The 25257-nt window shown below is 36.7% G+C and overlaps 1 protein-coding gene across 1 annotated transcript; it reads right to left on the bottom strand.

Moving 5' to 3' along the window:
• Window positions 1–514: 514 nt before the first annotated feature.
• Window positions 515–24902, bottom strand: LOC131072660 (oxysterol-binding protein-related protein 3A). The gene is made up of 10 exons (XM_058008895.2): window positions 24337–24902; window positions 22998–23091; window positions 22435–22551; window positions 22274–22346; window positions 22032–22150; window positions 21744–21865; window positions 20901–21077; window positions 11395–11539; window positions 1223–1401; window positions 515–1085 (listed from the first exon to the last, which is right to left on the bottom strand). The coding sequence occupies exons 1-10, from the start codon at window positions 24447–24449 to the stop codon at window positions 818–820; spliced, it is 1407 nt and encodes a 468-aa protein (XP_057864878.1). The 5' UTR covers window positions 24450–24902; the 3' UTR covers window positions 515–817.
• Window positions 24903–25257: the final 355 nt, after the last annotated feature.

The raw sequence follows: 25257 nt of genomic DNA, 5'->3' as shown, positions 1-25257 counted from the left end.
GATATGCTACCGCCTGTTTTTGCTTTTAGTCCATGCGAATCAATGTTGAAATTAAAATGTTACTTAATGGTTGTCCACATAAATCATCTTATTCAGTTCACAAAACAACAAAAAGAACATCTGATTTTGTTGCAGGGACACAAAATTAATTGAAATTTAAGTTACTGCAGCCGGCAGGCAGTAAACAGAATAAATTTGTCGTTTTACTTCCCTTTTAAGAATTCATTTCTTCATTTATTAAGTTTCTAATATTTCTTCTGATGGAAATGCATACTCACGTAAAGAAGACGATATAATAAGTGACGTAGAATATCTTTTTAAGCTTCCACGCGTGCGCAGGCTCTTAACACAATGCGAGTCTGATTAAACCAGAGTTTAGACTATTGCAGAATTAAATATGAACTATTAATAGTACGCCAACTCAAAACAAGGCAAACGAGTACTAAAAGTTAAAAGATGGCACCTGGCTCATCAATTACCAAACATTTCACCACTTCTAGATATTTCTCCTAAGTGCTTAATAACATTTTTTTATAATAATTCTGATGAAAACATATAATTTACAATTGCCAAAACACAATCCCATCTTCTCCAAACAAAAACAGTACACAATATCAGTTTTTAATGGCATAGAAACACAGCTCCCACTGCTTTCTGACACCAAGTTCAAAATACACAACCAAAATAGTTATTTTGGAGAATGACGGAGTCAAATCCCATGAGAGAAAATTGCTAAGATCCTATATGGTTTATATCATTACAAGGAAAGAATTGCAAGATTGAGCTATTGTAGAATTGAAACAGGCAAACAAATGTGTCATTCAACAGTTCCGTTGCCCTCAACCTCCTCTACACTCCCATACTGCCATGGGTTAAACTCAATAGATTTTTTATCTATGCCATCATCGCTATTAGAACTATCAATAGAAGCACGATGGTCGGAATATTTCCCATTATACTCGTACACTTCCAAATCACCCCAAGGTGTGGCTGTAACTTCACCCGTTTGAGTGAACCATCTTGGAGTGAACTGTTCAGATTTGGCCTCTCTGCATCTCTTTTCAGCCCGTTGCCTTTCCTCTAAACTGCAGGAATAACAATATTAAGTTTGAAAGCATCCCTGAAACACTGAGTTCAAAAATATGCTAAAACAAGAATCTTTTATGATAGTTTCTATTAGATCATAAAAAAAATTTAATATCCTAAGAAAATATTCAATTACTTGCTCTTTTCAGCTCCAGCCTTTGTCAGGTCTCCCATTTCTAATGCATAACGGTCAGGTCGAAGACGAGAGTCTGATGCAAGAAGATTCTTTGGTGCAGTATCAAAACTGTTAATTTTATGAGCAAAATATGTGTACTGATACTTGTCATTCTTTGGTACATCTGCAACCTTCCAAACCTAAATCAACAGTTTGATTCAAATTAGTACAACCATATACAAGCAAGTATATTTTTAACAGTTTAAAAAGACATAACCATAAATAAAGTAAATTGTTACATCAAAGTTGTAACTGTCGCCAAATCCATCTTGAACAAACTAGTGTATCTGGTATCTTGTACACATACCCCAACAACAATTTAGCAGAGAAAGATTCTTAGTCTGCTTCTTTGGAACATTTTCAGATATTTATACGGCCAGAATGCCTCATCATGGCAATCATATTAACAACACCTATTGGGCCCCCAAAGAAAATCCCATAGTATCTAAGGAAATCAGTATAAAAAACAGTCTGATATATTTAACTTATCTTCTCTAAATTAAAATATTGTGATATTTTTTACCACATTAATCCTGCAGTTTGGTTGAGTACTGCAGAGGGTTTCTTGAAGCTTAATTTTGATGATACTTTTTGAGAAAACCAAGGTTTGGTGGGTGCTGATTTGATTATTCAGGATGACAAAGGTCCATTTGTTCATGGTGGCTCAATCTTCTTGGTAACTGCCTGAACAATGAGGCTGAATCAGAAGCAATAAACTACCAGTTTATTACCAGCTAACTCACTTGGTGTAAAGAAGCTAGTGATAAAAGGGGGCTTGGTGTAAAGAAGCTAGTGGTAAAAGGGGGCTATGCTTCCTGGAGGAAACAATTGATATCAGCTACTCAGTTGAAGAAATTGTATACCTGCAATATTTTGGAGAAATAAATACAGAAACTAGCCTTCTGGCCAATATCAAGATCCTCTTACAGCACTATATAGTGCACTCCCCAAATCTTGGTCGGTCTAGAGGAACTGCTGGTAATCAAGCCACCATAGCTATATTTAATAAAAATAATGCCTCCGCTCAGACTTGTGAATGTTGGCATGCCACCCGTGCCACATCTCTCGAAGTTTTATTTCCAATGCTTATAAAGATGGAATTTAGGATGGATGTTTCATTAGATCAACAAGATCATTTCATTATTTCTCAGGTATTTGGTATTAAATTATTAATAGCTGGCATGTGGGAATGGTTATTAAAGGATTGTGCCAGGAGATTTTTTGGTGTCTTATCTTTTTGGCATGTTGGTTGCAGAATTTGGCAGGTAGTCTAGTTTGGAGCTGTACTGGTGATTCCTCTCCTGTGAGATGTCAAGAGATGTGCTGCCATGTCTTGTTGTCAGCTCAAAGCCTCTCCATTGGACCATCTTCACAGACAACGCAGACTGTCTAAAATCTTCTAGTGCAAAGATAAGGCTGCAGTTGATTTCATAAAGCTATTTTGGCGGACTTGGTTTGGGTGAAGCTGGGCCTCATGGGTCAAAATCATCAATACACAAGGATTTCAGTGAAAAGCTTGTGGGAGTTCAGTGCAAAGAGCAAAGGATATGGCTGCTTTGACTTTTTCTTCTGGAGATCTGTAGTGGTGATTTGATTCTGCCAAAACATGGAGCAAAGGCTGCAGGGAGTAAAAGGTCCATCAGCAACTGCTGCATTCGAAGATGTTACCTTTGCTTAAAAGGAGATTGTTACTCTGAATAGAGATAATTTTAGGAGGTAAAAACATACTGTAATGACTTGTGCAGAGTGTTGGTGAACTTGATGGTCAATCACACCATGGACTAGAGAAATTTCGAGCATTTTCTCAATGCCCTCTTTCGATTCAGTAAAGCTGGTCCATGCAAAAAGGCAGCTCAAGGTCTTCGATGGAGTCAAGTTACCAGCTTTGGGATTGTTTGTCCTAGTAGTATGGATCAATGAGGTTGGCAGTTGGAGACTATGTGAGTAAATGACCGAGAAGTGGCAGTTTTTTTGGTCTTTTGTGAACTGGCTTAATATTCTAAAATTATTATCATTTGGCCAAGATTATTAGATATTCAAATGGCATAATGCATGGCTTTATGGCTTCCAACTCTCATCATCATAGCATAAATAACTGATGATCATAAATTTATTAAAAGGGACCCCAATAAAACCCTCAATGCTTAATTAAAAACAAATCTAACTAACCATTAGACTACTAATATCATGAGTTATTACAAAAGCAAGTTTGGATAAATATATATCCCTTGGTACAAAGCCCAGCAGTTAACTCTGGTCTTGGTAAGTGGATCATATGTTTTGAAGTTCAAGTTGTTTACCGAGATATTAAAAACCTGCCCAGGTTTGACTATTTCTGCTTGAAAACGTACTCGAACAATTGCACCTATTTTGTGTACTTAACAAGTTCATTGAAAAAGTGACTGTCAATTTATCTAAGACTATTTAAGCATGACTACAATAAGTAGTACCCTCATCTCCTCATATATGTAGGCTAAGAAACCTTGATAGTATGGGCATATATTTACCACCTAAAACACCTAGCTGGATAATTGTATTTTGGCCGTCAATTCTCACGACAATAGACTCTCTGAACATACAATTTCATTATACTTAAATATGCATAACCAAGCATGCAGAAGAAGCATAGATGGTTTAACATTCCACACATCATATTAATTTGCACCGTTTCTAGATTACTATGCACCTGCATTACATCAAAAATGAAAAGCAGGATTTATCCATAAACCATTCAGAGGTCATGCAGCCTTATAAACTAAACTTCATATCACTGCTTGCTCGATATCATCCTTGTTCCTTATTAAAATTGCCAATGAGTTCCAATTTGATATGCTAGATTCCATCTGGGTAACAATTCAATAAGTCAACATAGTACAGATTAAGAAGAATCCTAAATGAGAAAGGGATACAAGTGCCATGGACAATAGAACCTTGTCCGTTATCTACTAGACCATGTTTTTGTTAAGGAAAACGATAAACTATGTTTGGGAAATTATGATACAGAGAATTCCCAATCAAATGTCATTTCTTTGCAAAATTCAGAGAAAGTAAACCTTTGGAATATAAAACTTGCCATGTGTGCTTAATGTTATTAGTGAAAGTGTAGTAAATAAATCTTATATTACTTATTATTCTGGCCATACATGTCCAATATGACCCTATCAAGGTTAGAAATAATAAGCATCCTATCCAACACAAGACTATAAATGTAAGTGATTAATGTATGCAATTGTTACTGCAGCTACATGAAGAATGTAACCATCCATGCAGCTAGCCACTTTTTAATAAAATGGTTCTACCATTGTTCTTCACTGTGAAAACCAGCAAAAAATAACTGTTTAAAATACTGTAATTCAAGTCATCTTGTGGGAGTACTAATTATAGGTACAACTCTCCTAACAAAGGTCAGTTCATTGTCTTTACTCTCCTATTTTCAGCATCTCCCCTCATCCCATTTTGTGTGCATGTTCTTCTTCTTCTTTCCCCAATGTCTGTCTATATGAAGTCTCTGAAGTCTCTAAGTTTGAAGGCATACTTATTCTTCTAAGAGTTTGTCAGTCATTAAAATTTCACAGTTCCTTGTCCAAGCATGCTTTCCCATCGAAGTCCAACCTTTCCTTGCTCCCCATCAAACTTTCAAATTTCTCCATCCTGTCATATCTTCCATCCTTTCCCCACTTTTCCTTTGTATTTGTTGAACTTTTAGACCTATCTTTATTGGAACACCTGTTGCTCAATCCCCAATACCCTAACATGTGGTATGAGTCTTGTGGCATCTCCAACCATCGATCCCAATATTTCTGCCTTTGTTTTTGTTCTCTCCACGATGCCTTGGAACGTGTCACAATGTCATTAATGTTTGATTTTGGTACCATATCTTTCAAAAGTGGAACTTTTTCCTGCCCATAACCATTGTTCAAATTGGAGTTGCAAATTTACATTGTGGCCAACCCATTATTGTTGTGACAGATATAAAGCGATGAATGCATCCAGTCAAGGGTCGTCATCTACACTTAACCAAAATCCTTTTCAGCAATTATGTTTGAGTGTGGAAAAATTAGGACAAAAACTCCAATAGAGTTTGTATTTGAGCTTCATTGGACACAAACTCCAGTCACATTGATTTGATCCAATTTGCCATTGTTGTTGATATGAATTGTTTTTGTATTGCAAAACCATTTAAATGTAATATAGCCATTACTGTAATAAGAAAAAGCTCAGGATTTAGCCATTCATGGCAAAGTGTGATGGTTAAAGCGTGGCATTGTTGTTGGTGCCACCAAGGATCAAAACCCTGCTGGGCTACTGTGATCGCAAGATGTGCCCTCACTGATCCAGTGTGCTTGCAGGTTTGACCCTTCACTTTGATGCAGTTGGTGTTCATGCCAAGTAACTTAATGCTCCAGACTGTGCTCTAGACCCACATGGGCTTTGTGCCCTTGTTGAGCTGTTATGCTCAGAGGTCTGGATTATTCGCATTTATGTTGTGTGTTCATGCTAGAGATGAGGTCCCCTAATTGTAGTCTCACCTGGTGTGGACCTGGGTAAAAATTCCCCCCTCACCAATCAAAAAAAAGCTCGGGATTTGCACATGATATTGCTGATGCATAAACAGTAATTTTAATCTGAGTTGTCTAATACCTAATTGAATATTGGAGCCCAATGGTGTTATTATCCAAATAATAAGTGTTTGTGGAAAGTCAATAATCAGATTTGCATTAATGTTTTGGCTCAAAACATTACACACATGACACACTTCATCTACATACTCTAGATTGTCTTTAATGGCCAAAGTGATTTAGTCCGTCGATAGCATAAGATTCAGTAGGAGAATACATTAATATCAAAACCAACATAGATATTGAAGTAGAGCGAAGCCATTTTTGACACACAAAGCCCATTATTTTATGGAAACTCAAAGTTATATAAGGAGAAAGCAGTTGCTTTTTCATAAGCAGAACGAAAGATTATTGACAAGATTCTAAAATGGACAGCACAACCAGAGGCCTGCAAACAGTACTTGTATTAATGAGAAATAAAGTCGCCACAATTTTAAAAACTATTGAGCTAAATATTTGATGAATAAGATAACACTCACAAGTGGAAGACAGTCTGCTACATAATTTGTAGCAGACATGAGGCTTGACTGATTTGAGGGAAAAGATTGTTTTGATTACCCTAAAATAATCTCTATCCCTTACAGATTTTTTTGTTCTGTCATAGAGAACATTTTGTAATTATTGTGTGAAGTTCAAAACGTTATGTAACATAGCTGTTAGTGTTTGCTTACTAATAGAGCAACGTCCTACAAAAGAAATCAGAAGCTTGTTAGTAATTTATTTCACAATTTTTGTTTGTATTATCAGGCTACCAGTTTATAAACAGTGGCATCTTACAATGTTGTGCTCAAATTTTAATATGGCATCAGAGCTTGTCTACTCTATTGTGTTTGTGGGCTGTAAACTTAACATAAGCAAGGACTAAATCCTGCACCTGACATGCACTGTCGTGTAAAATCCAAATTGCTGGATAGATTCCATAAATCTCACCTGGTGTGCAGCTGCAGTCCTACTAGACAACATGAGCGAAATGGGATATGTAAGACTTCCTCATAGTGTAAGCTTCTTTAAAGTGCAATGCTGGTAGGGTGAGGAAGGAGATAGCTGTATCAACTTCACAGCTCTCAGTTTCTGTTATTGACCCAACTTGTTGGGATGAGGCATTTGTTCAGCGCCATGAAGGTTTAGCATCACTGAAAACAGTGAGGAAGGTATGTGCATACACCCTACTTTTTCTTTTTTCACAGTTTTCTCATGCAAAATTTGTAAGCATATTAATCTTGCTGAGGAAGGTAATGGGCTTTGTGTTTCCATAAAACTCACCTGGTGTGCAGCTGCAGTCCTACTAGACACGTGCTGGGATACGGGTGGGCCAGCTTTCAGTACTTTGTGAGAGATGTTTCATTAGCCATCATTCCTACTATGACCTTCATATCAGCAGATTGGTCCTGGATCCCTAATTCTCTCCCTCCAGCCCTCTTTTTCCTTTTGCTTGTATGTATTTAATTTTTAATTCATCAGCCCAACCAAAGATATACATTTTTTCTTCAAAATTGTTTGCCAGTCATTGGCCAGGCCAATGAAACCTGCTAAACTTGATAGTTGATTTTTTGGTTTCTAATCCATGTTTATAGGTTTTTCCTTTGTCATTTCTCAAAATAATACACATCATTTGTTGCTCGTGCACATCCTTAAAAAGAAGATTTAGGTTAGAGCTTCTTACGTGGTAAAAGGCAAGTCAATATAAAGGTCTTGAAGATTTCAAGAATAAAATCTACCAACAAAGTCTACCAAGTCTTTGGAGTCCACAACAGCGATCAACATAAACATTCTTCTTATCCATCTTGACTTCACCTACAACCAACCACCTCTCATGAAGTGTTGCAGACCAACAGGGGGTAGATACACCAACAATCACATCAAACCTCCATAAAATCATGTAAACTCTCAGTCCAGTCATCATACTGAGATGTAGACCCCTAAGTCCAACTAGAAATCTATGGCATGACAAACATTGTATGTCTAACAAAACTTATAGTAGTGATCAATGGTTGACAATTAGCCCTAGAATTCTAAGGCATGGGACCTTTCCATTAAAAAGGCATTCCAAGTCCTAAAACATTACCAACCAACACTCTCAATCAATCACAACCAGAGAAACGGGACTCGCCAAACTCGGTGAGTCCGAGTCTGAGTCATGCTCGCCGAGTCTCTGGGACTCGGACTCGGACTCGTCCGAGTCTGGCGAGAGACTCGCCGAGTCCAGTGCCCGAAACTCAGCTACTGCCTAGGTTAAGTAAAATGACAAAAAAAAACATTTTAAAAAGTTTTTTTAAAATGAATGGTCTACTGCCTAGGTTAAACTCGGCTACTGCTTGAGAATGAGAAAAATTAGGGTTACAACATGTCAACCAATAGAAAAATAACACCCGACGCCTTTATTAAATAATAAGGCTTTTTGGCTGCCCCTTGACCCCGCAAGGGACCATGCCCCTTGACCCCACCTTGGGGGCGCTGCCCGCAAACCCCCGTCAAAAAATATGGGGGGAAACTGCGTCGATAGAAGTAGGGAAAATTTAATGTCCAATTCTGACACTGATTGGATCGACCAGGTAGATTTAGAGGCTGAGACTATAGCCATAGCAAGAGGAGCGGAGAGCACGAGCACAGACAAGAGATTCAGAGGCAGATAGTGACACGAATGTTCCTAATGTTGGTGAGCATGGCATGGTGTCACAGGGAGCGGCTATGGCTATCGAATCATCCAGGACCTACCTTAGACGCCTTCGCAGGGGGTCGGGGCCGGAGGGTGCTGCCATGCAGGCTCCTCTAAGCCATAGGCTTGTAGTTGTATTTACCTTTGGTATTTATATGAAACATTTGATGATGATCATATGATGACATGGATTTTTTATTCCATGAGTTTTATAATATTGTATACATTTGACAATATTTATATATCTATGTTTGTTATTTCCTTCAGCTACAATTTGTGTTTATGCTTATGTGATTGATGTATACTTGTGTATGTAATCAAATGAGACGAGTTTGATGATGTTATTGTGTCTTTAAGGTGTATTCAATAAAGGGTGCCTGGAACAAGTTTTAAATCTTCAAAAATCTCTAAATTTCTTGAGATTTTCACTTTCCCGAGTCCAGCCAAGTCTGATGCCGAGTCTGACTCTGAGTCCCGAGTCCGAGTCTGATTCGACCTTGCCGAGTCCGAGCCGAGTCCGAGTCCCGTTTCTTTGATCACAACACATGTCCTCTAGCTTTATCTTAGGACATTTCAAGCCTTGTGGTCTAAACATTAAAAGATGACTAGAAGCTAGCAAGTTGTAAAATAATTACCCGAAATCACTCTCAAGTTCTCAACTACACATCCCAACATGCATTCTTTGCTTCCTCTTCAGACCTTCAAAGACTGATGGGTATGACATAACATCAATTTAATAGAAGATTTGACTCAGACAAACTATGATAACACAAACATTGCTGGTAATTCTTTGCAACCATTTTCTATGACTACACAAAAGGTGGAGACATAAACAACCTACCATTACCAATCCTAAGACAAAGTAGCCAATAACTAACCAGCATGGAGAAGACTGAATCTGCTCTACCATAATCTAAATGGGTGCAGCAACGAAAATGATGAGAGAATGTAATGTCCCGTTTTAAGATGACTAGGAATTATGGAGCAATTACTTCAATTCTTAACTTGCAGTTTCTCATTTTGTCTTAAATCTATAAATATATGATAGACAATGACACTTGCTATCTTTGATATATGCAATTACATGTATGCCAAAGTGAACTGGAATGTCTTTAAACTTTCCCTTTCACCAATACTGGTGAGGGATATTGATTGGATAGGAAGCTATCTTTGATCTGTCCTCTGAAGTATGTGATGTTTGTGATCTTCCAATCTGCAACTGGTTTTAATTGCTTTTCCAAATATGATGATGAACTATGCAATGACATGTTGCTCTTGCTGTTATGTCTGATATAGTCAATAATATTTGCAGGTCTGTAAAGTGCTGCTTCTGATATGTGGATAATCACTTGCACATGATGATGGACTGCTGTTCCAGATATAACAATAAATGTATGCAAAGTCTGGTCGCCTTTCCTGATGTCTGCCTTTATCTTTAATGCAACTTCAATGTGCCTTAATGGACATCTGCCCCTTAGAGCAATCCGACGGGATTAAGAAAGTACAATTTCCACCATGCTGGCTGGAAATGATTTGATTGACTTCTTATACCTTGTGGATTGTATGGTCACTCCCTTTGGATTTTAAAGGATGCCTTTCTTCAACTCGCACCCTTTCATTATTATTATTTGTTAAGTCTAATTGATGCATTAGTTCTATGAAAAATTGACAACTCTCAACTGTATTTGATAATCGCATCCCTTCTTAATAACTATTAATTGCTGATTTAATCCAAGGGCCGATACTTGATATTTTGTTAGACTTAATAATTCCTTCATATCAAGGAGTTCACTTCTCCCACCATTTAATTGACCATCAAACTGTGTATTGTTTAATCTCTACTTTGGTCAACAATCCTTTGATTCGATCCTTATAAGTAGCTACATATTAGTCTTGAAAGATATTTGATTGTTGCTTTATCATTAAATTTGAATCGATATTAATACTGATTTGCATGGAGATCATCATGAGGCACTCTTGATGAAGACACTGATGATAAGCGACTGGCACCATCCGTGTAGTTACTGTGACAATATGTGTTCCCTCCATGTTGTCTCGGTGATAACATTGGGATGATCACTTGGGATTATTGTTATCAATGGATAGTGGTAGTGTGGATACACTCCTTCAGATTGAATGCAGACAAATGCCTTGTTCTTTGCGTTATCCCTTTGATCATCTTTTGTATTTTAAATTTATTATTATTATATAATATTAAATCCTATTTCAAAGTGAGGACATTACAGAGAATAATAAGCTTGAGTTAGATGTCCATTTTCTTTAACGGGCCTTTAAATTTTCATGGCAAAAGCTGTGTTGGTTTTAATTAACAGATCTCAAAGTTAGCATCATGAAAGTGGCAGATGAATACCAGTTTAGTAATCAGCATATGGCATCGGGTGCCATAAACCTTCATGTGCAAAGAAAGCTAGCTTTCTATATGAGATTAGCTCAACACCAAGGCTATGCTACATGCACAACGCCACGTAAATCCTTGAGTGTAGAAATTGCATTAATATTCACAAGAACAACCGTCAAAAGGAGACAATAATCTATCTATCATTTTTTAGATTTGAATTTCAACTCAATTACAATTTCATGCAATAATACACAGCAATATCAACTAATACAAGAAAATTTGTAGCTAAAACCAATGGTCATCAAGAAAATGCAAACAATTTTTTTTAAAACTGATTCAGCCAAACCAATAAATATGACAAAAAAATCTATACAGCTCTTCTAAAAAAAGTTATCAAGAAAGAAAAAACATAGAATAACAAAAATTTCAAAACTGCTAGCCTCAGCTTTGCTTCAATGTGATTGGAAGAATCATCCTTTACTGTTCTACTTGTAGATACCTCTTTTAAATCTGTACCAGGTAGAGGCTCGCCTTCACTATCACAAGGTTGATAACTCAATGACTTTGACCACTTTCCTGTCATCAATAACTTAGGCTCTTCCTTGGAATCATATACATACCCATCTACTTCATAACGACCAGCTCTGCAAAGGGAATAAAAAAACAAGACAAATTTTGTCAAACTTGCTGCTAACCTATTTTGAGAACAAGTGGCAAATATATGGGAAACAGGAAATATTGTCGCAACTATGTTATAAAACTTGCAATCTTGAAATAATTTGAACAATTGAATACTTGCTGAAGCTTCACATGATCCAGAAAGCAATAAGTTTTTGGCAAAATAATTCAAGCCAAATTTGTCTATCAAAAACCTATATGCAATCAGCATTTATAAAAGCACATCCAATCTTGCCAGGATAAGACTACCCATCTCTGTAAGATGATATTCCTAATTAATTTTTCCTGGTAACTATATCAACTAAAAAGGGATGTTTAAAGTAAATTTAGTTCTACTGAGCAAAAACGTAATTATTTGCCATTATAACACAATGGCATTTATTTGCCATGGATAGCAATTGTGACTTCACAGAGAAAAACAAATTGTTCATCCATGCATCTGTCCATATGTCAAAGAGCCAACACAATTAATTAATTTAGCAACAAAAAATTGTAAATGGTGGGCGGATACTACTATATATGCATTTCACTTCTCCTGTCAGTGTCATTTTTTTAAGCCTTAACAAGCTACAAAGTTTAGAGATATCCCACCAGATCAATATTATATCCATTAAAAGTGTACCAGATCCTCCATATCATTTAAGTGATACAAACAATGTCAAAGAGCCAACACAATTATGTTAATTTAGCAACAAAAAATTGTAAATGGTGGGCAGATACTACTATATATGCATTTCACTTCTCCTGTCAATGTCATTTTTTTTAGCCTTAACAAGCTACAAAGTTTAGAGATATCCCACCAGATCAATATTATATCCATTAAAAGTGTACCAGAGATTATAATACAATCTTGTCAAACATCACGTATGACAGAATTTTACAAGGGAATTCTGGCCCATCTGGTACTGGATGTGTGACAAGTTAATTATGAAGGCTGATTTGTGCAGCCTCTGAAAAATTGAAGGTGGGTACCAACAATAAGGATGAAGCCCAGGCATTATTCCTTATGCACACAGAAAAGGAGTGCAAAAATTTAAGGTGCGCACCAACAAAGAGGATAAAGTACACAGTTTGCATAGGATCACTTCTTTCTGCATTGAGGGAGATTTAATGCTGATTATCAATGCAGCCAAGAAACTACGCACCAAATTGTAATGTCCCCTTCTGTATTTGCCCTATAATCACAAGTTCAATAAAAGAAAGAGATGAGAGATGAAATATGGTTAGAGATATATCTTTACCAAGTAACATGCCTTTAACAAGATAACCCTTGATTTAAATCCTGCAACCACAACCAATGCTATATACATATATTATTCTCAATCATTAGGGTTATATGAAAATATGTAATTATCACAATTCAATAAGATAGACCATATCTATATTACTACCTAGTATTCAATCACAATTGGGTTTGTAGAAAGCATGATAGCCCAAAGCCATCCCTGCACTAAGCCCAAGAGCGCACACTCACCACCTTGGCCCTAGTAACAGGCACATTGGAAATCCGCTCGGGGTGGTCTATCTAGTGGGATGCTTGTATCTGATTTCCCTATTCATGCCTCATCCTTTTAAGTCCATAGTCAATCATCATAGAGATGGGAGAGATCACAATAGGAGGCCCCATATTCCACCTAAGCCCAAGAGTGGAGACTAACCATCTTGGCCCCAGTGGCAGGCACATTGGACATCCACTAGGGATGGTCTACCTAGATGGCGATTTTATAACTGCTCCCCTTCCTTACACCACCTTCCCTTCCCTGTATAATCACTTGTGAGGGTACAAACAGATTTATGTTCAAACACATGTATTTCACATCTAATATATATTTGAGATAATATAATAAATGCTATAGTGCATTGGTTATACAATTTAGCCATACCACAAAGTTAATTATTAAAGCTATTATCTATTTGATATAATGAATCTAGATCTGATCTGTTACAGGTCTGATCACACTTTGCACTTGATGCTCAACAATGATCTTTCCCTGATCTGTATTTGTGTTCTTTGTAATGATCTCGGCAGATGCTTGAATCCCTCCCTCTTCATCAGACCAATTCTCTTTCTCATGTCTGCTGCCCTACGGCTGCTCTAATTCTCACTGCCTTCAAGATTTGTCTCTCCTTATCTCTGCTAGAATATTATATTCCCTTTTCTGCTTTTTGCAAACTCTCATTCTATTATTCTTATCTATCTTCCCAAAGAAGGTGACTTATCACAAGGGGTTGGCAGTTTTAATCAAACACCCATTGGATCAGCCTTCATAATTACCATCACTGCCCTTGGCCAGAAAATATATATAATTGCTGCTCTTAAGATTAATCTTTATTTATTTTTAAACTAATAGCATTAAAATCGCTGCTATGTGTGTGTGTGTAGTGATCGCTGCCCTTAATTATTTGTATGCTGATCAGCTAGGCATATAAATGATATTAAATTAGTTTAGTTATCCCCTAATGCTTAGTCGGCCCTAAAGCAAATAATATTTAATTTAATTTTAGATACTAAACAGGTCTAAAAACTCAGTCGGCCCTCCTTATGAACTAGGGTATAAAGCCCTCATCTCAGGAGGTGCATGACACAAATTGGAAAGTGGCAAGCATTCTTCACAGTATCTAGCCCCTACTGGATTCATTCAATTCCTTTTCTAGTCAACATACCTATTGGAAAATAAATAGCAAAGACAATTTCCTCACAAATTATTGACAACGAGGCATTGGCTTGGGCCTAGTTTGGTTAGTTTGGTCACCAATTTAACCTGTGAAAACATCTTTTTGTGGCCCTAAGTTTGAGATGATTGTTCGCAATGATTAAATATCCATCCCACACATTGCTATCATACAGTATATTTCAAAAACATGTTGGAGAATGATTGTTTCTTGTGGCAGTGACCCTCAACTCATGCCATACTACCAAATTCCAATCATTCATTAGAACATTACAGCACTAACTGGATATGATGTTGGGTGTTAGGAGGTGGCATTAAGGAATGTCCTTAATATAAAGAACAGTGGCTTTACACCACACATTGTTTGAAAGGTGGAAGTTCTCCCAGGTTATAAAGATGAACACAAATGTTTGCCAGCTTGCCAAGAAATGACAAATTGCTTTTTTGGGTGAAATCTCCAACATATAGCTTAGAAAAGCATTCAAAAGCAAAGCTATGGTGATCTTGCATGCCACTGAGATGTTTCTCAGAGAAGAATTTATCCGCACTACACACAACTGCAAGGTGACTTTTGATTTGGCCTCCATGTTCATGGGCATTCATTTGGACATCAATGAAGAGGTTGTAGTTGTCTGTTCACTGGCCAAAAGCCTTCATCAAGAAGGGGTTGCTAGGTGAATCGCAGAAAACTCTAAGCAGAATTACTCCCAGTTGGACTGCTGCACACAGACATGGCTCCCATGTCGGTGGCTGGCTCTTTGGTGGGCACAAAGGTTCCATTCCTCATTCCCATTGATGATCAGGCTGACAAGGAGTGCACAAATACAGCAAAGAAAGCATCAATATTCCTTAAATTTGTTTCTGGATTTACAGACACAGGCAAGATAGATTGAACCTTTGCATTGGAAGATGACTTTGACTCTAGTATAATCAATTTCTTACAATGCAGCTCAAGGCAGGTTGACTATCAGCATATAGTAACAGCACATGAGATACTCATCCCTTTTTGCGCCTCTCTGCAGGGGTAGTTGAACCTTGGTCTTTAGTTCAGTTTTTCTCTCCTCTGCAGGACTTCATAATGTTTTTCCTGCTTATTGGCTTAGAGAGGATTAGGATTTTCCACTAACTGTGGGTAGATTATAGGTTGATACAAAATGTATCATTTATATTTTCTGATATTAATATAATAAGAGTGACCCCCGAGACCAAACTTAATGTATACAACAAAAAAAATATGACAGAACTTATAACCCAAACTAATTGCATTAGCACAACCATTTATGCATATGCCAACCCTTGCATGCTTGCACGGAGTTGTGTGCTTTTTATTTGTTTGCACAAGTTTATTAGTATCATATGCCCCTTCGTAGTGTTTCCATCAAAATATACCAGACGTGTAACATGAAGTTTATTAGAACATCATAGCATCTAGTGTGACAGAACATATACACATTTGTAATTACTTTTAATGCACCATTTATATGTATGTCCACTTAAGGTGACTTTTATGTGTTTCCTTCCAACCGTCCCCTACAAAGATATGATATACATGCAATTAATAAAATGCCACCATAAATTGTGGCGATGGATGAATTTGCAAACCTTTAACTCGCCCTTTACGAAGGACCATCAACACATGAGCAAGGGCAACACTAGACATTTGTAATCGAAGAGCAAATGAAATAAAGAAAAATCAGGAATATATTTTAGGGTCTGGACACACTCTAATGTCTACTAGGTCATAGTGAGAAAGCTCAGCCCAACTTGTGGAGATTCACACAGACTCTACAGTCAAAAATTTCATGAAACCCAAGGCATGAACAAGACTTGCACACTAAGTCCTGGCTGAGTACTCACCAAGTCACAAACGATTTTCCTTCAAAAACTGGCGAATAGCAAACCACGGACCTCACCGACCCAGAGTTAGTAGGGCATAAAGCAGGTTTTATGGGCTTTCCCCATTTATGGTTCGAGTGGGGCTGTAGTCCACCGTTACGGACTTTCAGGTCTGCTCATTCTGTGTTGTACTCCAGTTCGCTACCCTTGCAGCCCGTAATGGCGGATAATAGTCCAGCCCGATCCATTAACGGGGAACCCCAATTCTGTTTTAAGGCACAAGGCTGGCCATATGTACTGGTTAATTGGGAGACATGGCCCAGGGATAGTTCAATGGAGAGATCGATGTCCAAATAAGTGGGATTCATTCTCTCTCATTTGAATTTGAGGAGAATTTTTAAGTCAAAAGTGATCCCATGTCTGCGAGAATAATGATCAATGGAGAGATGGTTTCTTAGTGGAATTGAGTTAAGTCACTTTTCCACTCTTATGAGCCAGACTTTTCTATTCGCAGATGAGGGATCGAAGAAGTAGTGTTTATATTGCGTGCATTGTCTGCTTTCCATCCTGGCTGAGTACTCACCAAGTCGCAGACGATTTTCCTTCAAAAACTGGCGAGCCTCAAACGGAAACTCATGAGTCTCGTGCCTGCACTCTCCTGCACGGAAATTAGATCCCAGGCTTTAAAACATGGTTTCCCTTCACTTTTTACACTCAGACAGTCCTCTACAGGTGCTAATCAAGCTGAGAGGTGATCACAATCTTTGAATTATGACAACTTGATGATCAGAATAGATTTGTGTATTCTCTAAACATGTTAATTTTTTATTTTTTGGTGTGTAGTTTATATTTTCTTTGCCAAGTTTTGCAAAATCTTATGAGCCAGACTTAGGTCACTTTTCCACTCTTATGAGCCAGACTTTTCTATTCGCAGATGAGGGATCGAAGAAGTTGTGTTTATATTGTGTGCATTGTCTGCTTTCCATCCTGGCTGAGTACTCACCAAGTCACAGACGATTTTCCTTCAAAAACTGGCGAGCCTCAAACAGAAACTCATGAGTCTCGTGCCTGCACTCTCCTGCACGGAAATTAGATCCCAGGCTTTAAAACATGGTTTCCCTTCACTTTTTGCACTCAAACAGTCCTCTACAGGTGCAAATCAAGCTGAGAGGTGATTGTAATCTTTAAATTATGACAACTAGATGATCAGAATAGATTTGTGTATTCTCTAAACACGTTAATTTTTTATTTTTTGGTGTGTAGTTTATATTTTCTTTGCCAAGTTTTGCAAAATCTCAAGTCCACGTCAAAATTTTGGACTGCTGTGTCTGTACCAAGTCTGAGTATTCAATCTATGTACCAGGCAATCTTTAACATTTGATGAGTAGACTGAGAACAAAGAAATACAACATGCTCTGTATATAAGGGGATGGAAGAAAATTCGGTGAAATCAGATCAAACAGCTACTTAGTAAAAACTACTAGAAAGGGTTGAAAAGCAAATTTGATCAGTTAAAATGGGTTGATAGATCATGAAAAATCCATACAAGGGATATTCAGAGTTAAATAATTAAATTATGATTTTGTCATGCTGACAAGCACAAGATCTCAACTAAGTCATTGGATTTTGTGTTCCCTTTATAATCTGATTTGCTTGAGATACACATTGGCCATGTCCTGTTTGTTTTATACAATTTTTGAAAACTCGGACTCGCCGTGGACTAGGCAGCCCAAAATAGGCCTCGGACTTGGGACTCAGCTAGGACTCGGAAAAGAAGAAAACCATAGTTTTACTAAAAAACAAAAAGAAATCAATGCAATTAGAGAACATAAGAGCCATATTTCAAACATGACACATATCATATGATCTTCAAACACTCAATATTTTATATTTCATCATTCGTGAATCATAATCAATGATCATACTCATAGTTTCAAGTTTCCGAACTGTTTTGCACAACCAAGGAATAGAAAGAAATGAAAAAACATTAACTTTATGTTTTTTATCTTGCTAGGATTTTTCACTCTGCCGTGTGAGTCCTATCTCAAGACTCGTGAGTCCCAATGTAATGTCCCCTACTAGGGTTTTAACCATAATTAATTATTTCAAATTACTTTTGGCTAAAGCTAACTGGATTAAGAGTCAAGACTACCTTAGCATAAATCAAATCTGGAATGTTCTATCTTTCTATAGTCAATCAAGTACTTGTTATCTTACCATACTAAATACTTAATCTTGTTCTAATTCATTTATAGATCATTACGTATTTATTAATTACTATTTATGTGAATTATTACTAATTTCTAAAGGTATTATATTAGCATTTATTATTATCAACATCTATATGTTATATTATTTCTTACTCTGATTTGAGTATATGTATTCATAAATAAATAAGTTTATTAAGTAATATCAATTACCAATTATTTGAGTATTAGCTAATATCCTATTTTATAAATTGCTAATACTACTAACTAAACATTACTTGTTAGTAATATGTTTGGTGGCTGGTCATGGCAGACAGATCTGACGCATGTCAGATCTGGTCTGCCACTATCATTATACTTAGTATCCCTTTTAAATACATAATGCACTCTATATTAATATTTTTATTAATATTAAATCCTGCATAACAAATATTATCAGGCTATATATATATATATTAAGCATATTCCCGTACTTACCACCAAGTCCCAAGATATTACTGTTTGGAACTTAATAACAGTCCGATCTTCATCCTTAAACTTATGCAATTACCTTCCAAATATCACTTAGAACAATATGACGGTCTGCTGTTCCTTATAGGTCTTATTAATATGCAGAGGTATATGATGATATCACTTACTGTGATATGTTGTTGTCCGTAATCTGAAATTATATGCTTGCAACAATAATTAATGGTGCTATTCCTGATATAAACTTTGATGTATGCAACCAATATGCCAAAGCAAAATGCTCAAGGGAGGCGATCCAAATAGGTACAAATAGAGAAGACCAAATCCAATTCCCCCCAGCAAATGAGTTTGAAACCTCCATTAAATATCGTGTAATGCTGATCGGGTGCATCTCTTAATTTGGAACAGTCATATCCTTTCCTTAATCGGGCCTCTTTATTAGTTGTCTAATCGTGGCTCTTCATTAACCAATGATTAATGGTTAAGAGTTTAACCGGTAATAATTATGGACTACAGATTTCTTAATCCTCAATCGGTTCCTCTTTAAACTATGATAAGGAGAGTAGGTAAATCGCAAGTCATATTCTTTGCTGATTGGTCTTACTAAAGTGACACATTTATCTCATCACCCGAATATGTTCGGCTCCTCAATTACTTAATATCGATTCCTCAATGTCTATTCCCAATAGTTATATTGGCATCAAATAATACTATAGGCTTACTAGAATCTGTAACGGAACATACTTGTCTTTGGAAATATGGCTTTCCTCTATAGCCAATCGACTTGCTAAATATTGATATCTTATAGAACATCAAACTGGGTCTCTTCGATAATATGGATTTCCTCTAAACTTCGCACTACATAATTAACTCCTATGAATACTCCACCCACTTTGAGGTGTCCTTCACATTCGTTCTGTTCAAGTCGTCATTCTTTAATATCGATAATAGTACATATGTTCTGCTTTCGTATATAATTGATATGATTGTTATATAATTAAGGAATGCCACTATATGTTGAATGGTCTTTATATAGGTAGATATCTTCATGTCTACAATTATTCATTTCTGCTTAATGAATTGTAAGTTATCTTTTAAGATAATATAAAGATCTTATTTTAGTTGTTCAGTGCTATAGACTTATCATTTGGATGGGGAAATCACACCCAACCTAGGACTCGCGCTAGTCACACACTAAAACTCGGGAGTACTAGGAGGAGACTCATTGAGACACGGCTCATGAGTCCGTGGTGAGTTGACTCGGTGCGCCATCAGACTCGCAAGTCCCACGAGTCGCAGCTGAGTTTTCCATCTATGGCTTTATATATTTACCTATATCATAAATGAAAGGTATGATGGGTTCAATGATACAAAAAAAAAATGAATTTAGTCTATCCATTCCTTGTTTTTTATATATATTTATCCTTCATAAACGAAAAGAATAATGGGTCCAATGCTACAAAAAATATTGAATTTAGTCTATGGTTGCAACTTGCAGCTTTCAGGACAGCAAACTTACCATTTTGTAAAATTGTGTTCTGATCTCAACATGGAAGTGATTTTTATTGAACAATAAAAATTCATGTATACTCCTATGTTTGTTTACCACCTAAACTAGTTATAAAATTTAAAACCTCAAGTAGTGATTGACAGGAAGGGAGAGAGAGAGAGAGAGAAGAAGAGAGAGAGAGAGAGAGAGAGAGAAAGAGAGAGAGAGAGAGAGAGAGAGAGAGAGAGAGAGAGAGCACAAAATGAAGTGAAAACAAAAAACAGTTGGCACAATCAAGACAATACCAGCAGCTTAAGATATCAACAATCTTCAAGACATTTATAAAAGATAACTGAGACTACACAAAAAGCCAGCTTAACAATGCTATATAGGCTCTTAAATTTATTTCTTGCATATATATACAACATGCAGCACATGAGATCTGTTCCCTGTCTGACTTTAACAAGTTGGAAGGCCCAACACAGACAAGCCAAGAAATTATGATAGTAATGACTAAGCATAGATTTGGAATTACCCTTTGCATCATCAATAAATAGCTTCAAAGAAAGTGATGATGACACTTATTTTAGGCTTCTAGAAGTCTTCAAATCATATTGTATGTCAGTGATGCAGCAATAGAAATTTATTTACATACCCAAACCAGCCACATGGTTGAAAATACAGCACAACTTTGTCTCCTGTAGTCTGATTTGTCATTAGCATCTCACCAGGTGAATCAACCCAAGTACGTCCAAAAATCAGATTATGAACTTTTGTTGGAGGCGGCACCAAATCAAGCACCTCACCAGATTTTTTTAACACTACACGTGTTCTGAAAAAGTAAACAAGCAAACACAAATTAGCTTTAGTTCCAGTACTAAGAAAAATACATGATGTCTAAAGCTACCAATTAACAATCCAGTTTAAGAAAATCAACAATGTTGAAATCCTCCCTTCAACAGAATCATGGATGCGCTATAATCAATTGTCAAGAACATATCCAGAAATCGTCATTGTATTTGAAACCAACAGACAATATTTAAGACTAAAATGCTAATATTACTTCATATGAGACATGCTGTTAGCATTGTATATACACCATATATGACAGATGAGTGATTAATTGTCCCAGAAACAGCCACAACTCTTATCTACCATGTTAAACAACAGAAGCCCTCATTTCAATGTAACTAAAACCTAAGGGAACACACCATCCTCTATGCAGCTTCTATGGATACACACCATCCTCATGTGAGCATGCATTAAATGCAACTTCTATGGATGCAAACCATTCACCCCTGTATAAGCATACAATGAATGCAGCTTCAATAGACACAAATCACTGCCCACATGTGTGCTTCCTTAAGATGTCTTCTATGAATGCTTCTAATAATTTAATTCCACAAATCAAAATAAATTATGCATTCATACCTCCAGTCCACAGGCTAGAACTATGAGATCAAATAAGATGAAGAAAACAGATATTCAAGAATTTTACCGTCCAAGTGGGTATACATCCACAGAGTTTCCAAGAAACTTGGTTTTTAGCTTTGAAGTCATGGTGTATGTAAAATGCTCATTTTCTGCAAATGCTGAGCTCATTGGAGGATGATGGCAAACCTTGAACAAAAAAGAAATTTATTTTTAATTAAATAAACACACTCAGCAGCAAGAACATGAATGAACAGGGTATACAAGGCCGTGTCCCAAAAAGGATTGTGGTTTAAACTACAGGAAAGTTCTTTCCAGCAATAAAGGAGCTCCCAGAACAAACAAATCCAGTCACCTGCTCTGCAATAAATTTAATTCCTCCATGATTGACCATTTCATAGGTCTCTCCAAGAATTGGATTGAAAGGCTTCCAAGTTCTCTGGTATGCATAATAGACAGAAATTGCCCATGAAGCTGACAAAATAATACATTTAAACTGCGTTAAGCTAGTGAAGCGTAATTTCAAAATGAGATATTTAAACAGAACAAAATTTAAAAACTATATCAAAAATAGACCAAAAATATGACTAAACTCACATGCATAAACCATCTTAAGATAGGGATCCTCACACTCATCTGCCATATCTAGCAAATAAGAGTACTCCATTAACTGCAATACAAAGCATCAAAGCAATTTAAGATAATCAGCATACTTCACAAATTTACAACTTTATAGCCAGACTTCAGATGTGTTATACCTCAGCCATCTTCTGAAGCATTGTCATGGGCTCAAAAATTATGACTGGGAGGGTAACCATGGACGTGACATCTGATCCAATATATTTTTGCATCATTCTCCAGTAACTATCCCGATCCTGAGAAGAACTCATTCAAACAGATTAGTCTCTGAACACAGAATCAATCAAATTATAATAGTGCACATTTAATAGTGACTGATTTTGATCATGAAATTCTTGCAACCGTACAACACCATACTTCAACTGCAAATATAGAGTTCATGCATTTAAGCAAGGATAAAATTTCCTGCCTGATAATTGGCATTGTATTCCCCTCGGGGACAGGAGGAATGGGCACTACTTAGACACAAATCAACTTAACATGAAACTACAAATAGTGGTGTTAATGGTTAAACATGAGCTCCTCAACACAGATAACGCATCTAATTGGCAAGGCATGTAAAGGTTTCTGAATACCAGCTCCAATGCAATGACTGGGAAAAGGGTCTTTGCATCTTTGAGTACACGTGTCAAGATTCACATTAATCATATAACATGAAAGATAAATACATGTACAGACCTACCTCTTTCTCCCATCTTCCTTTATGAGCTTCCTCTTCAACATCATCTTGTCCACCTTCTGGATTAACTACTTCCAAGCCTTCATGTCCCATAAGACTGTATCAAGTTGAGCAAAATTAAAAACAAGTATTGAACTCCATATACATTAGCCACATGATCAAAGCATATCTCAAAATAATATTTAGCAACTCCACAGTAGGGAAAATTATAGCATAGAAAAATATTTAGAATATATATCATGAATATAAAACTAATTTTATGAAATTTAATTAGCAGGTATTCCAAAAATTATTAATTGCATATCATCTAAAATACTAAAATTTACCCACAAAATCAGAGTTTGAAATGAACTACTCAGACAATATTTACTGGGCTTTTGAGATTGTTTAAGAGATTAAACAGGTTGGCATTGAGGCAGATATGTCCCTGCCTCCGTTCACTCAATATCTCTACATGCATCATCTTTAAATGGTGTCATCGTGTTTTGCTACAGCGGATTGAGCACAGCAAAGACCTTTGCGAGGCAGATATGTCCCTGCCTCCGTTCACTCAATATCTCTACATGCATCATCTTTAAATGGTGTCATCGTGTTTTGCTACAGCGGATTGAGAACAGCAAAGACCTTTGCAATGGCAATAAAAAATTCTAGAAACTAGTGATCGCGGTTACATTGTGATTATGATTTCATATAACAAAACAGACTATGAATAATTTGTGAGTTTTGCTTAGCTTGGTTTCTTAGATGGTTGAAGTGAAACTAACACACTAATTATGATATTTGGGAGTCTAAAACATATAAATCAACAGGCAATGAGCTGAATCTGCTTGTTTTTCAAGATACTCTAGAGTACTCTGCCTGTGCATCCTTTTACCCCCTTTTCAAATCCGACGGTGAATAAAACTTAAGGACCTAAAACAAAGATGGATGCGAGAAACTAGACTGTTAAACGCGTGAATTTACAGATCCATATTAAGTGAGGGACATCAGGGACATGCATAAAGATGATCACCTCAGGGGAACAAACTTATGGTCATACAAAGGACTTATTTCACAGCCTTAACAAAAACACCTGTAAATGTCAAGCCATGGAAGAAAGCACAAAATCGGCTATAACGTTATAATGAAAGTAAAGAAGAATTCGTTCAACACACACTGAATTACTTATATATCTGCATACAACAAAACAAGCTATCGTCTTGACAGCTAAAGATCTTACTAAGAATTCAAAACCTTAAAAACAAAAAACAAGCCGACCGTGAAAGCTTCCTAATGTCGCATGCACCTGAGCGATTACGAAAAGATCGAAGCCCTTTTTCAACTAGTGAGAGAAGCAGCATACCTGTTAACCGATTTTTGCATGACGTTACCAAAGCTGGAAAGGCTAGACGTGAGAGAGGCAAAAAAGCCACCGCCTGCCGCTCCTCCTCCCTTCTTCCCTCCATTGCTGCTCATATTTTCCTCTGCACCTCCAATTTCTTTCGCAACTGGGTTTTGCGAAGCTCTGGGCTACCACATAACAATACAGAGTAGGGCAAGAATTTGACACCAATTTCCAAGGAAAACAGAAATTGGGAAGAATCGAAAGCGAGACCTGGAGAGGGCGATCTATTATTGCGCTTGAGAGGAGAAGGCGGAAAGCAAGCGTGTAATAGGATAGCCTGCATCAGAAGAAAAGATCCCCCGCATGTGACCGCGTTGGCATCACATCGGCGTATTTGACCGGAGAAGTCTGCCGGCGGACTGGTGTTCTTTTTATTATTTCGTTTCGCTGCCCGGCTTTTACATCTTTCCCTCTTCCTCTTCCTCTTCCTCTTCCTCTAGGGGACTAGTAGGTACCTATCGGCTCTCCACTTGAAAACCACAATTCAAACTATTTCACCGGGCTCCCTGGGACCTCCACGCAATATGTCAAAAAAAAAAAATCATCATTTCTCTTGGCCTTTCTAGAATTCATAGAATCAAACGGTTCGATGAACCATTTATTTATTTTATGCCTTGAACGGTCTTTGAACTATCGATATGTCCTTACAACTTAATTATACTATAAGTACCTCCCCTCGTGGAGTATTATTGCATGCAATTCATTTAACTTTTTCTTGATTACTAATTGAATAGTTATTTAAAAAGTTAGTATTTTTTTTTTAATAACACTTGTGATTATATGTATTATTTTATTTTAATAGATATATTATAAAATATATAATTAAAATATTTTAGTAACTTTACATGTTCTTTGCATGATTATTTGATAGGTGATTTT

The sequence above is a fragment of the Cryptomeria japonica genome, chromosome 9 (genome assembly GCF_030272615.1).
Source record: "Cryptomeria japonica chromosome 9, Sugi_1.0, whole genome shotgun sequence".
NCBI lineage: Eukaryota > Viridiplantae > Streptophyta > Pinopsida > Cupressales > Cupressaceae > Cryptomeria > Cryptomeria japonica.
The sequence above is the reverse complement of the archived record's forward strand: the minus strand, read 5'-3'. Positions and strand labels throughout refer to the sequence as shown.

Bases quoted from the DNA above. Each gene is read 5' to 3' on its own strand.
- LOC131072660 (XM_058008895.2), bottom strand. From the start codon at position 24,449: ATGAGCAGCAATGGAGGGAAGAAGGGAGGAGGAGCGGCAGGCGGTGGC. The intron at 22,347-22,434 runs GTATAACACATC...TTTGTATTGCAG, and splicing joins TGCTTCAGAAGATGGCTGAG to TTAATGGAGTACTCTTATTT. The intron at 22,151-22,273 runs GTGAGTTTAGTC...TTATTTTGTCAG, and splicing joins TCTTAAGATGGTTTATGCAT to CTTCATGGGCAATTTCTGTC.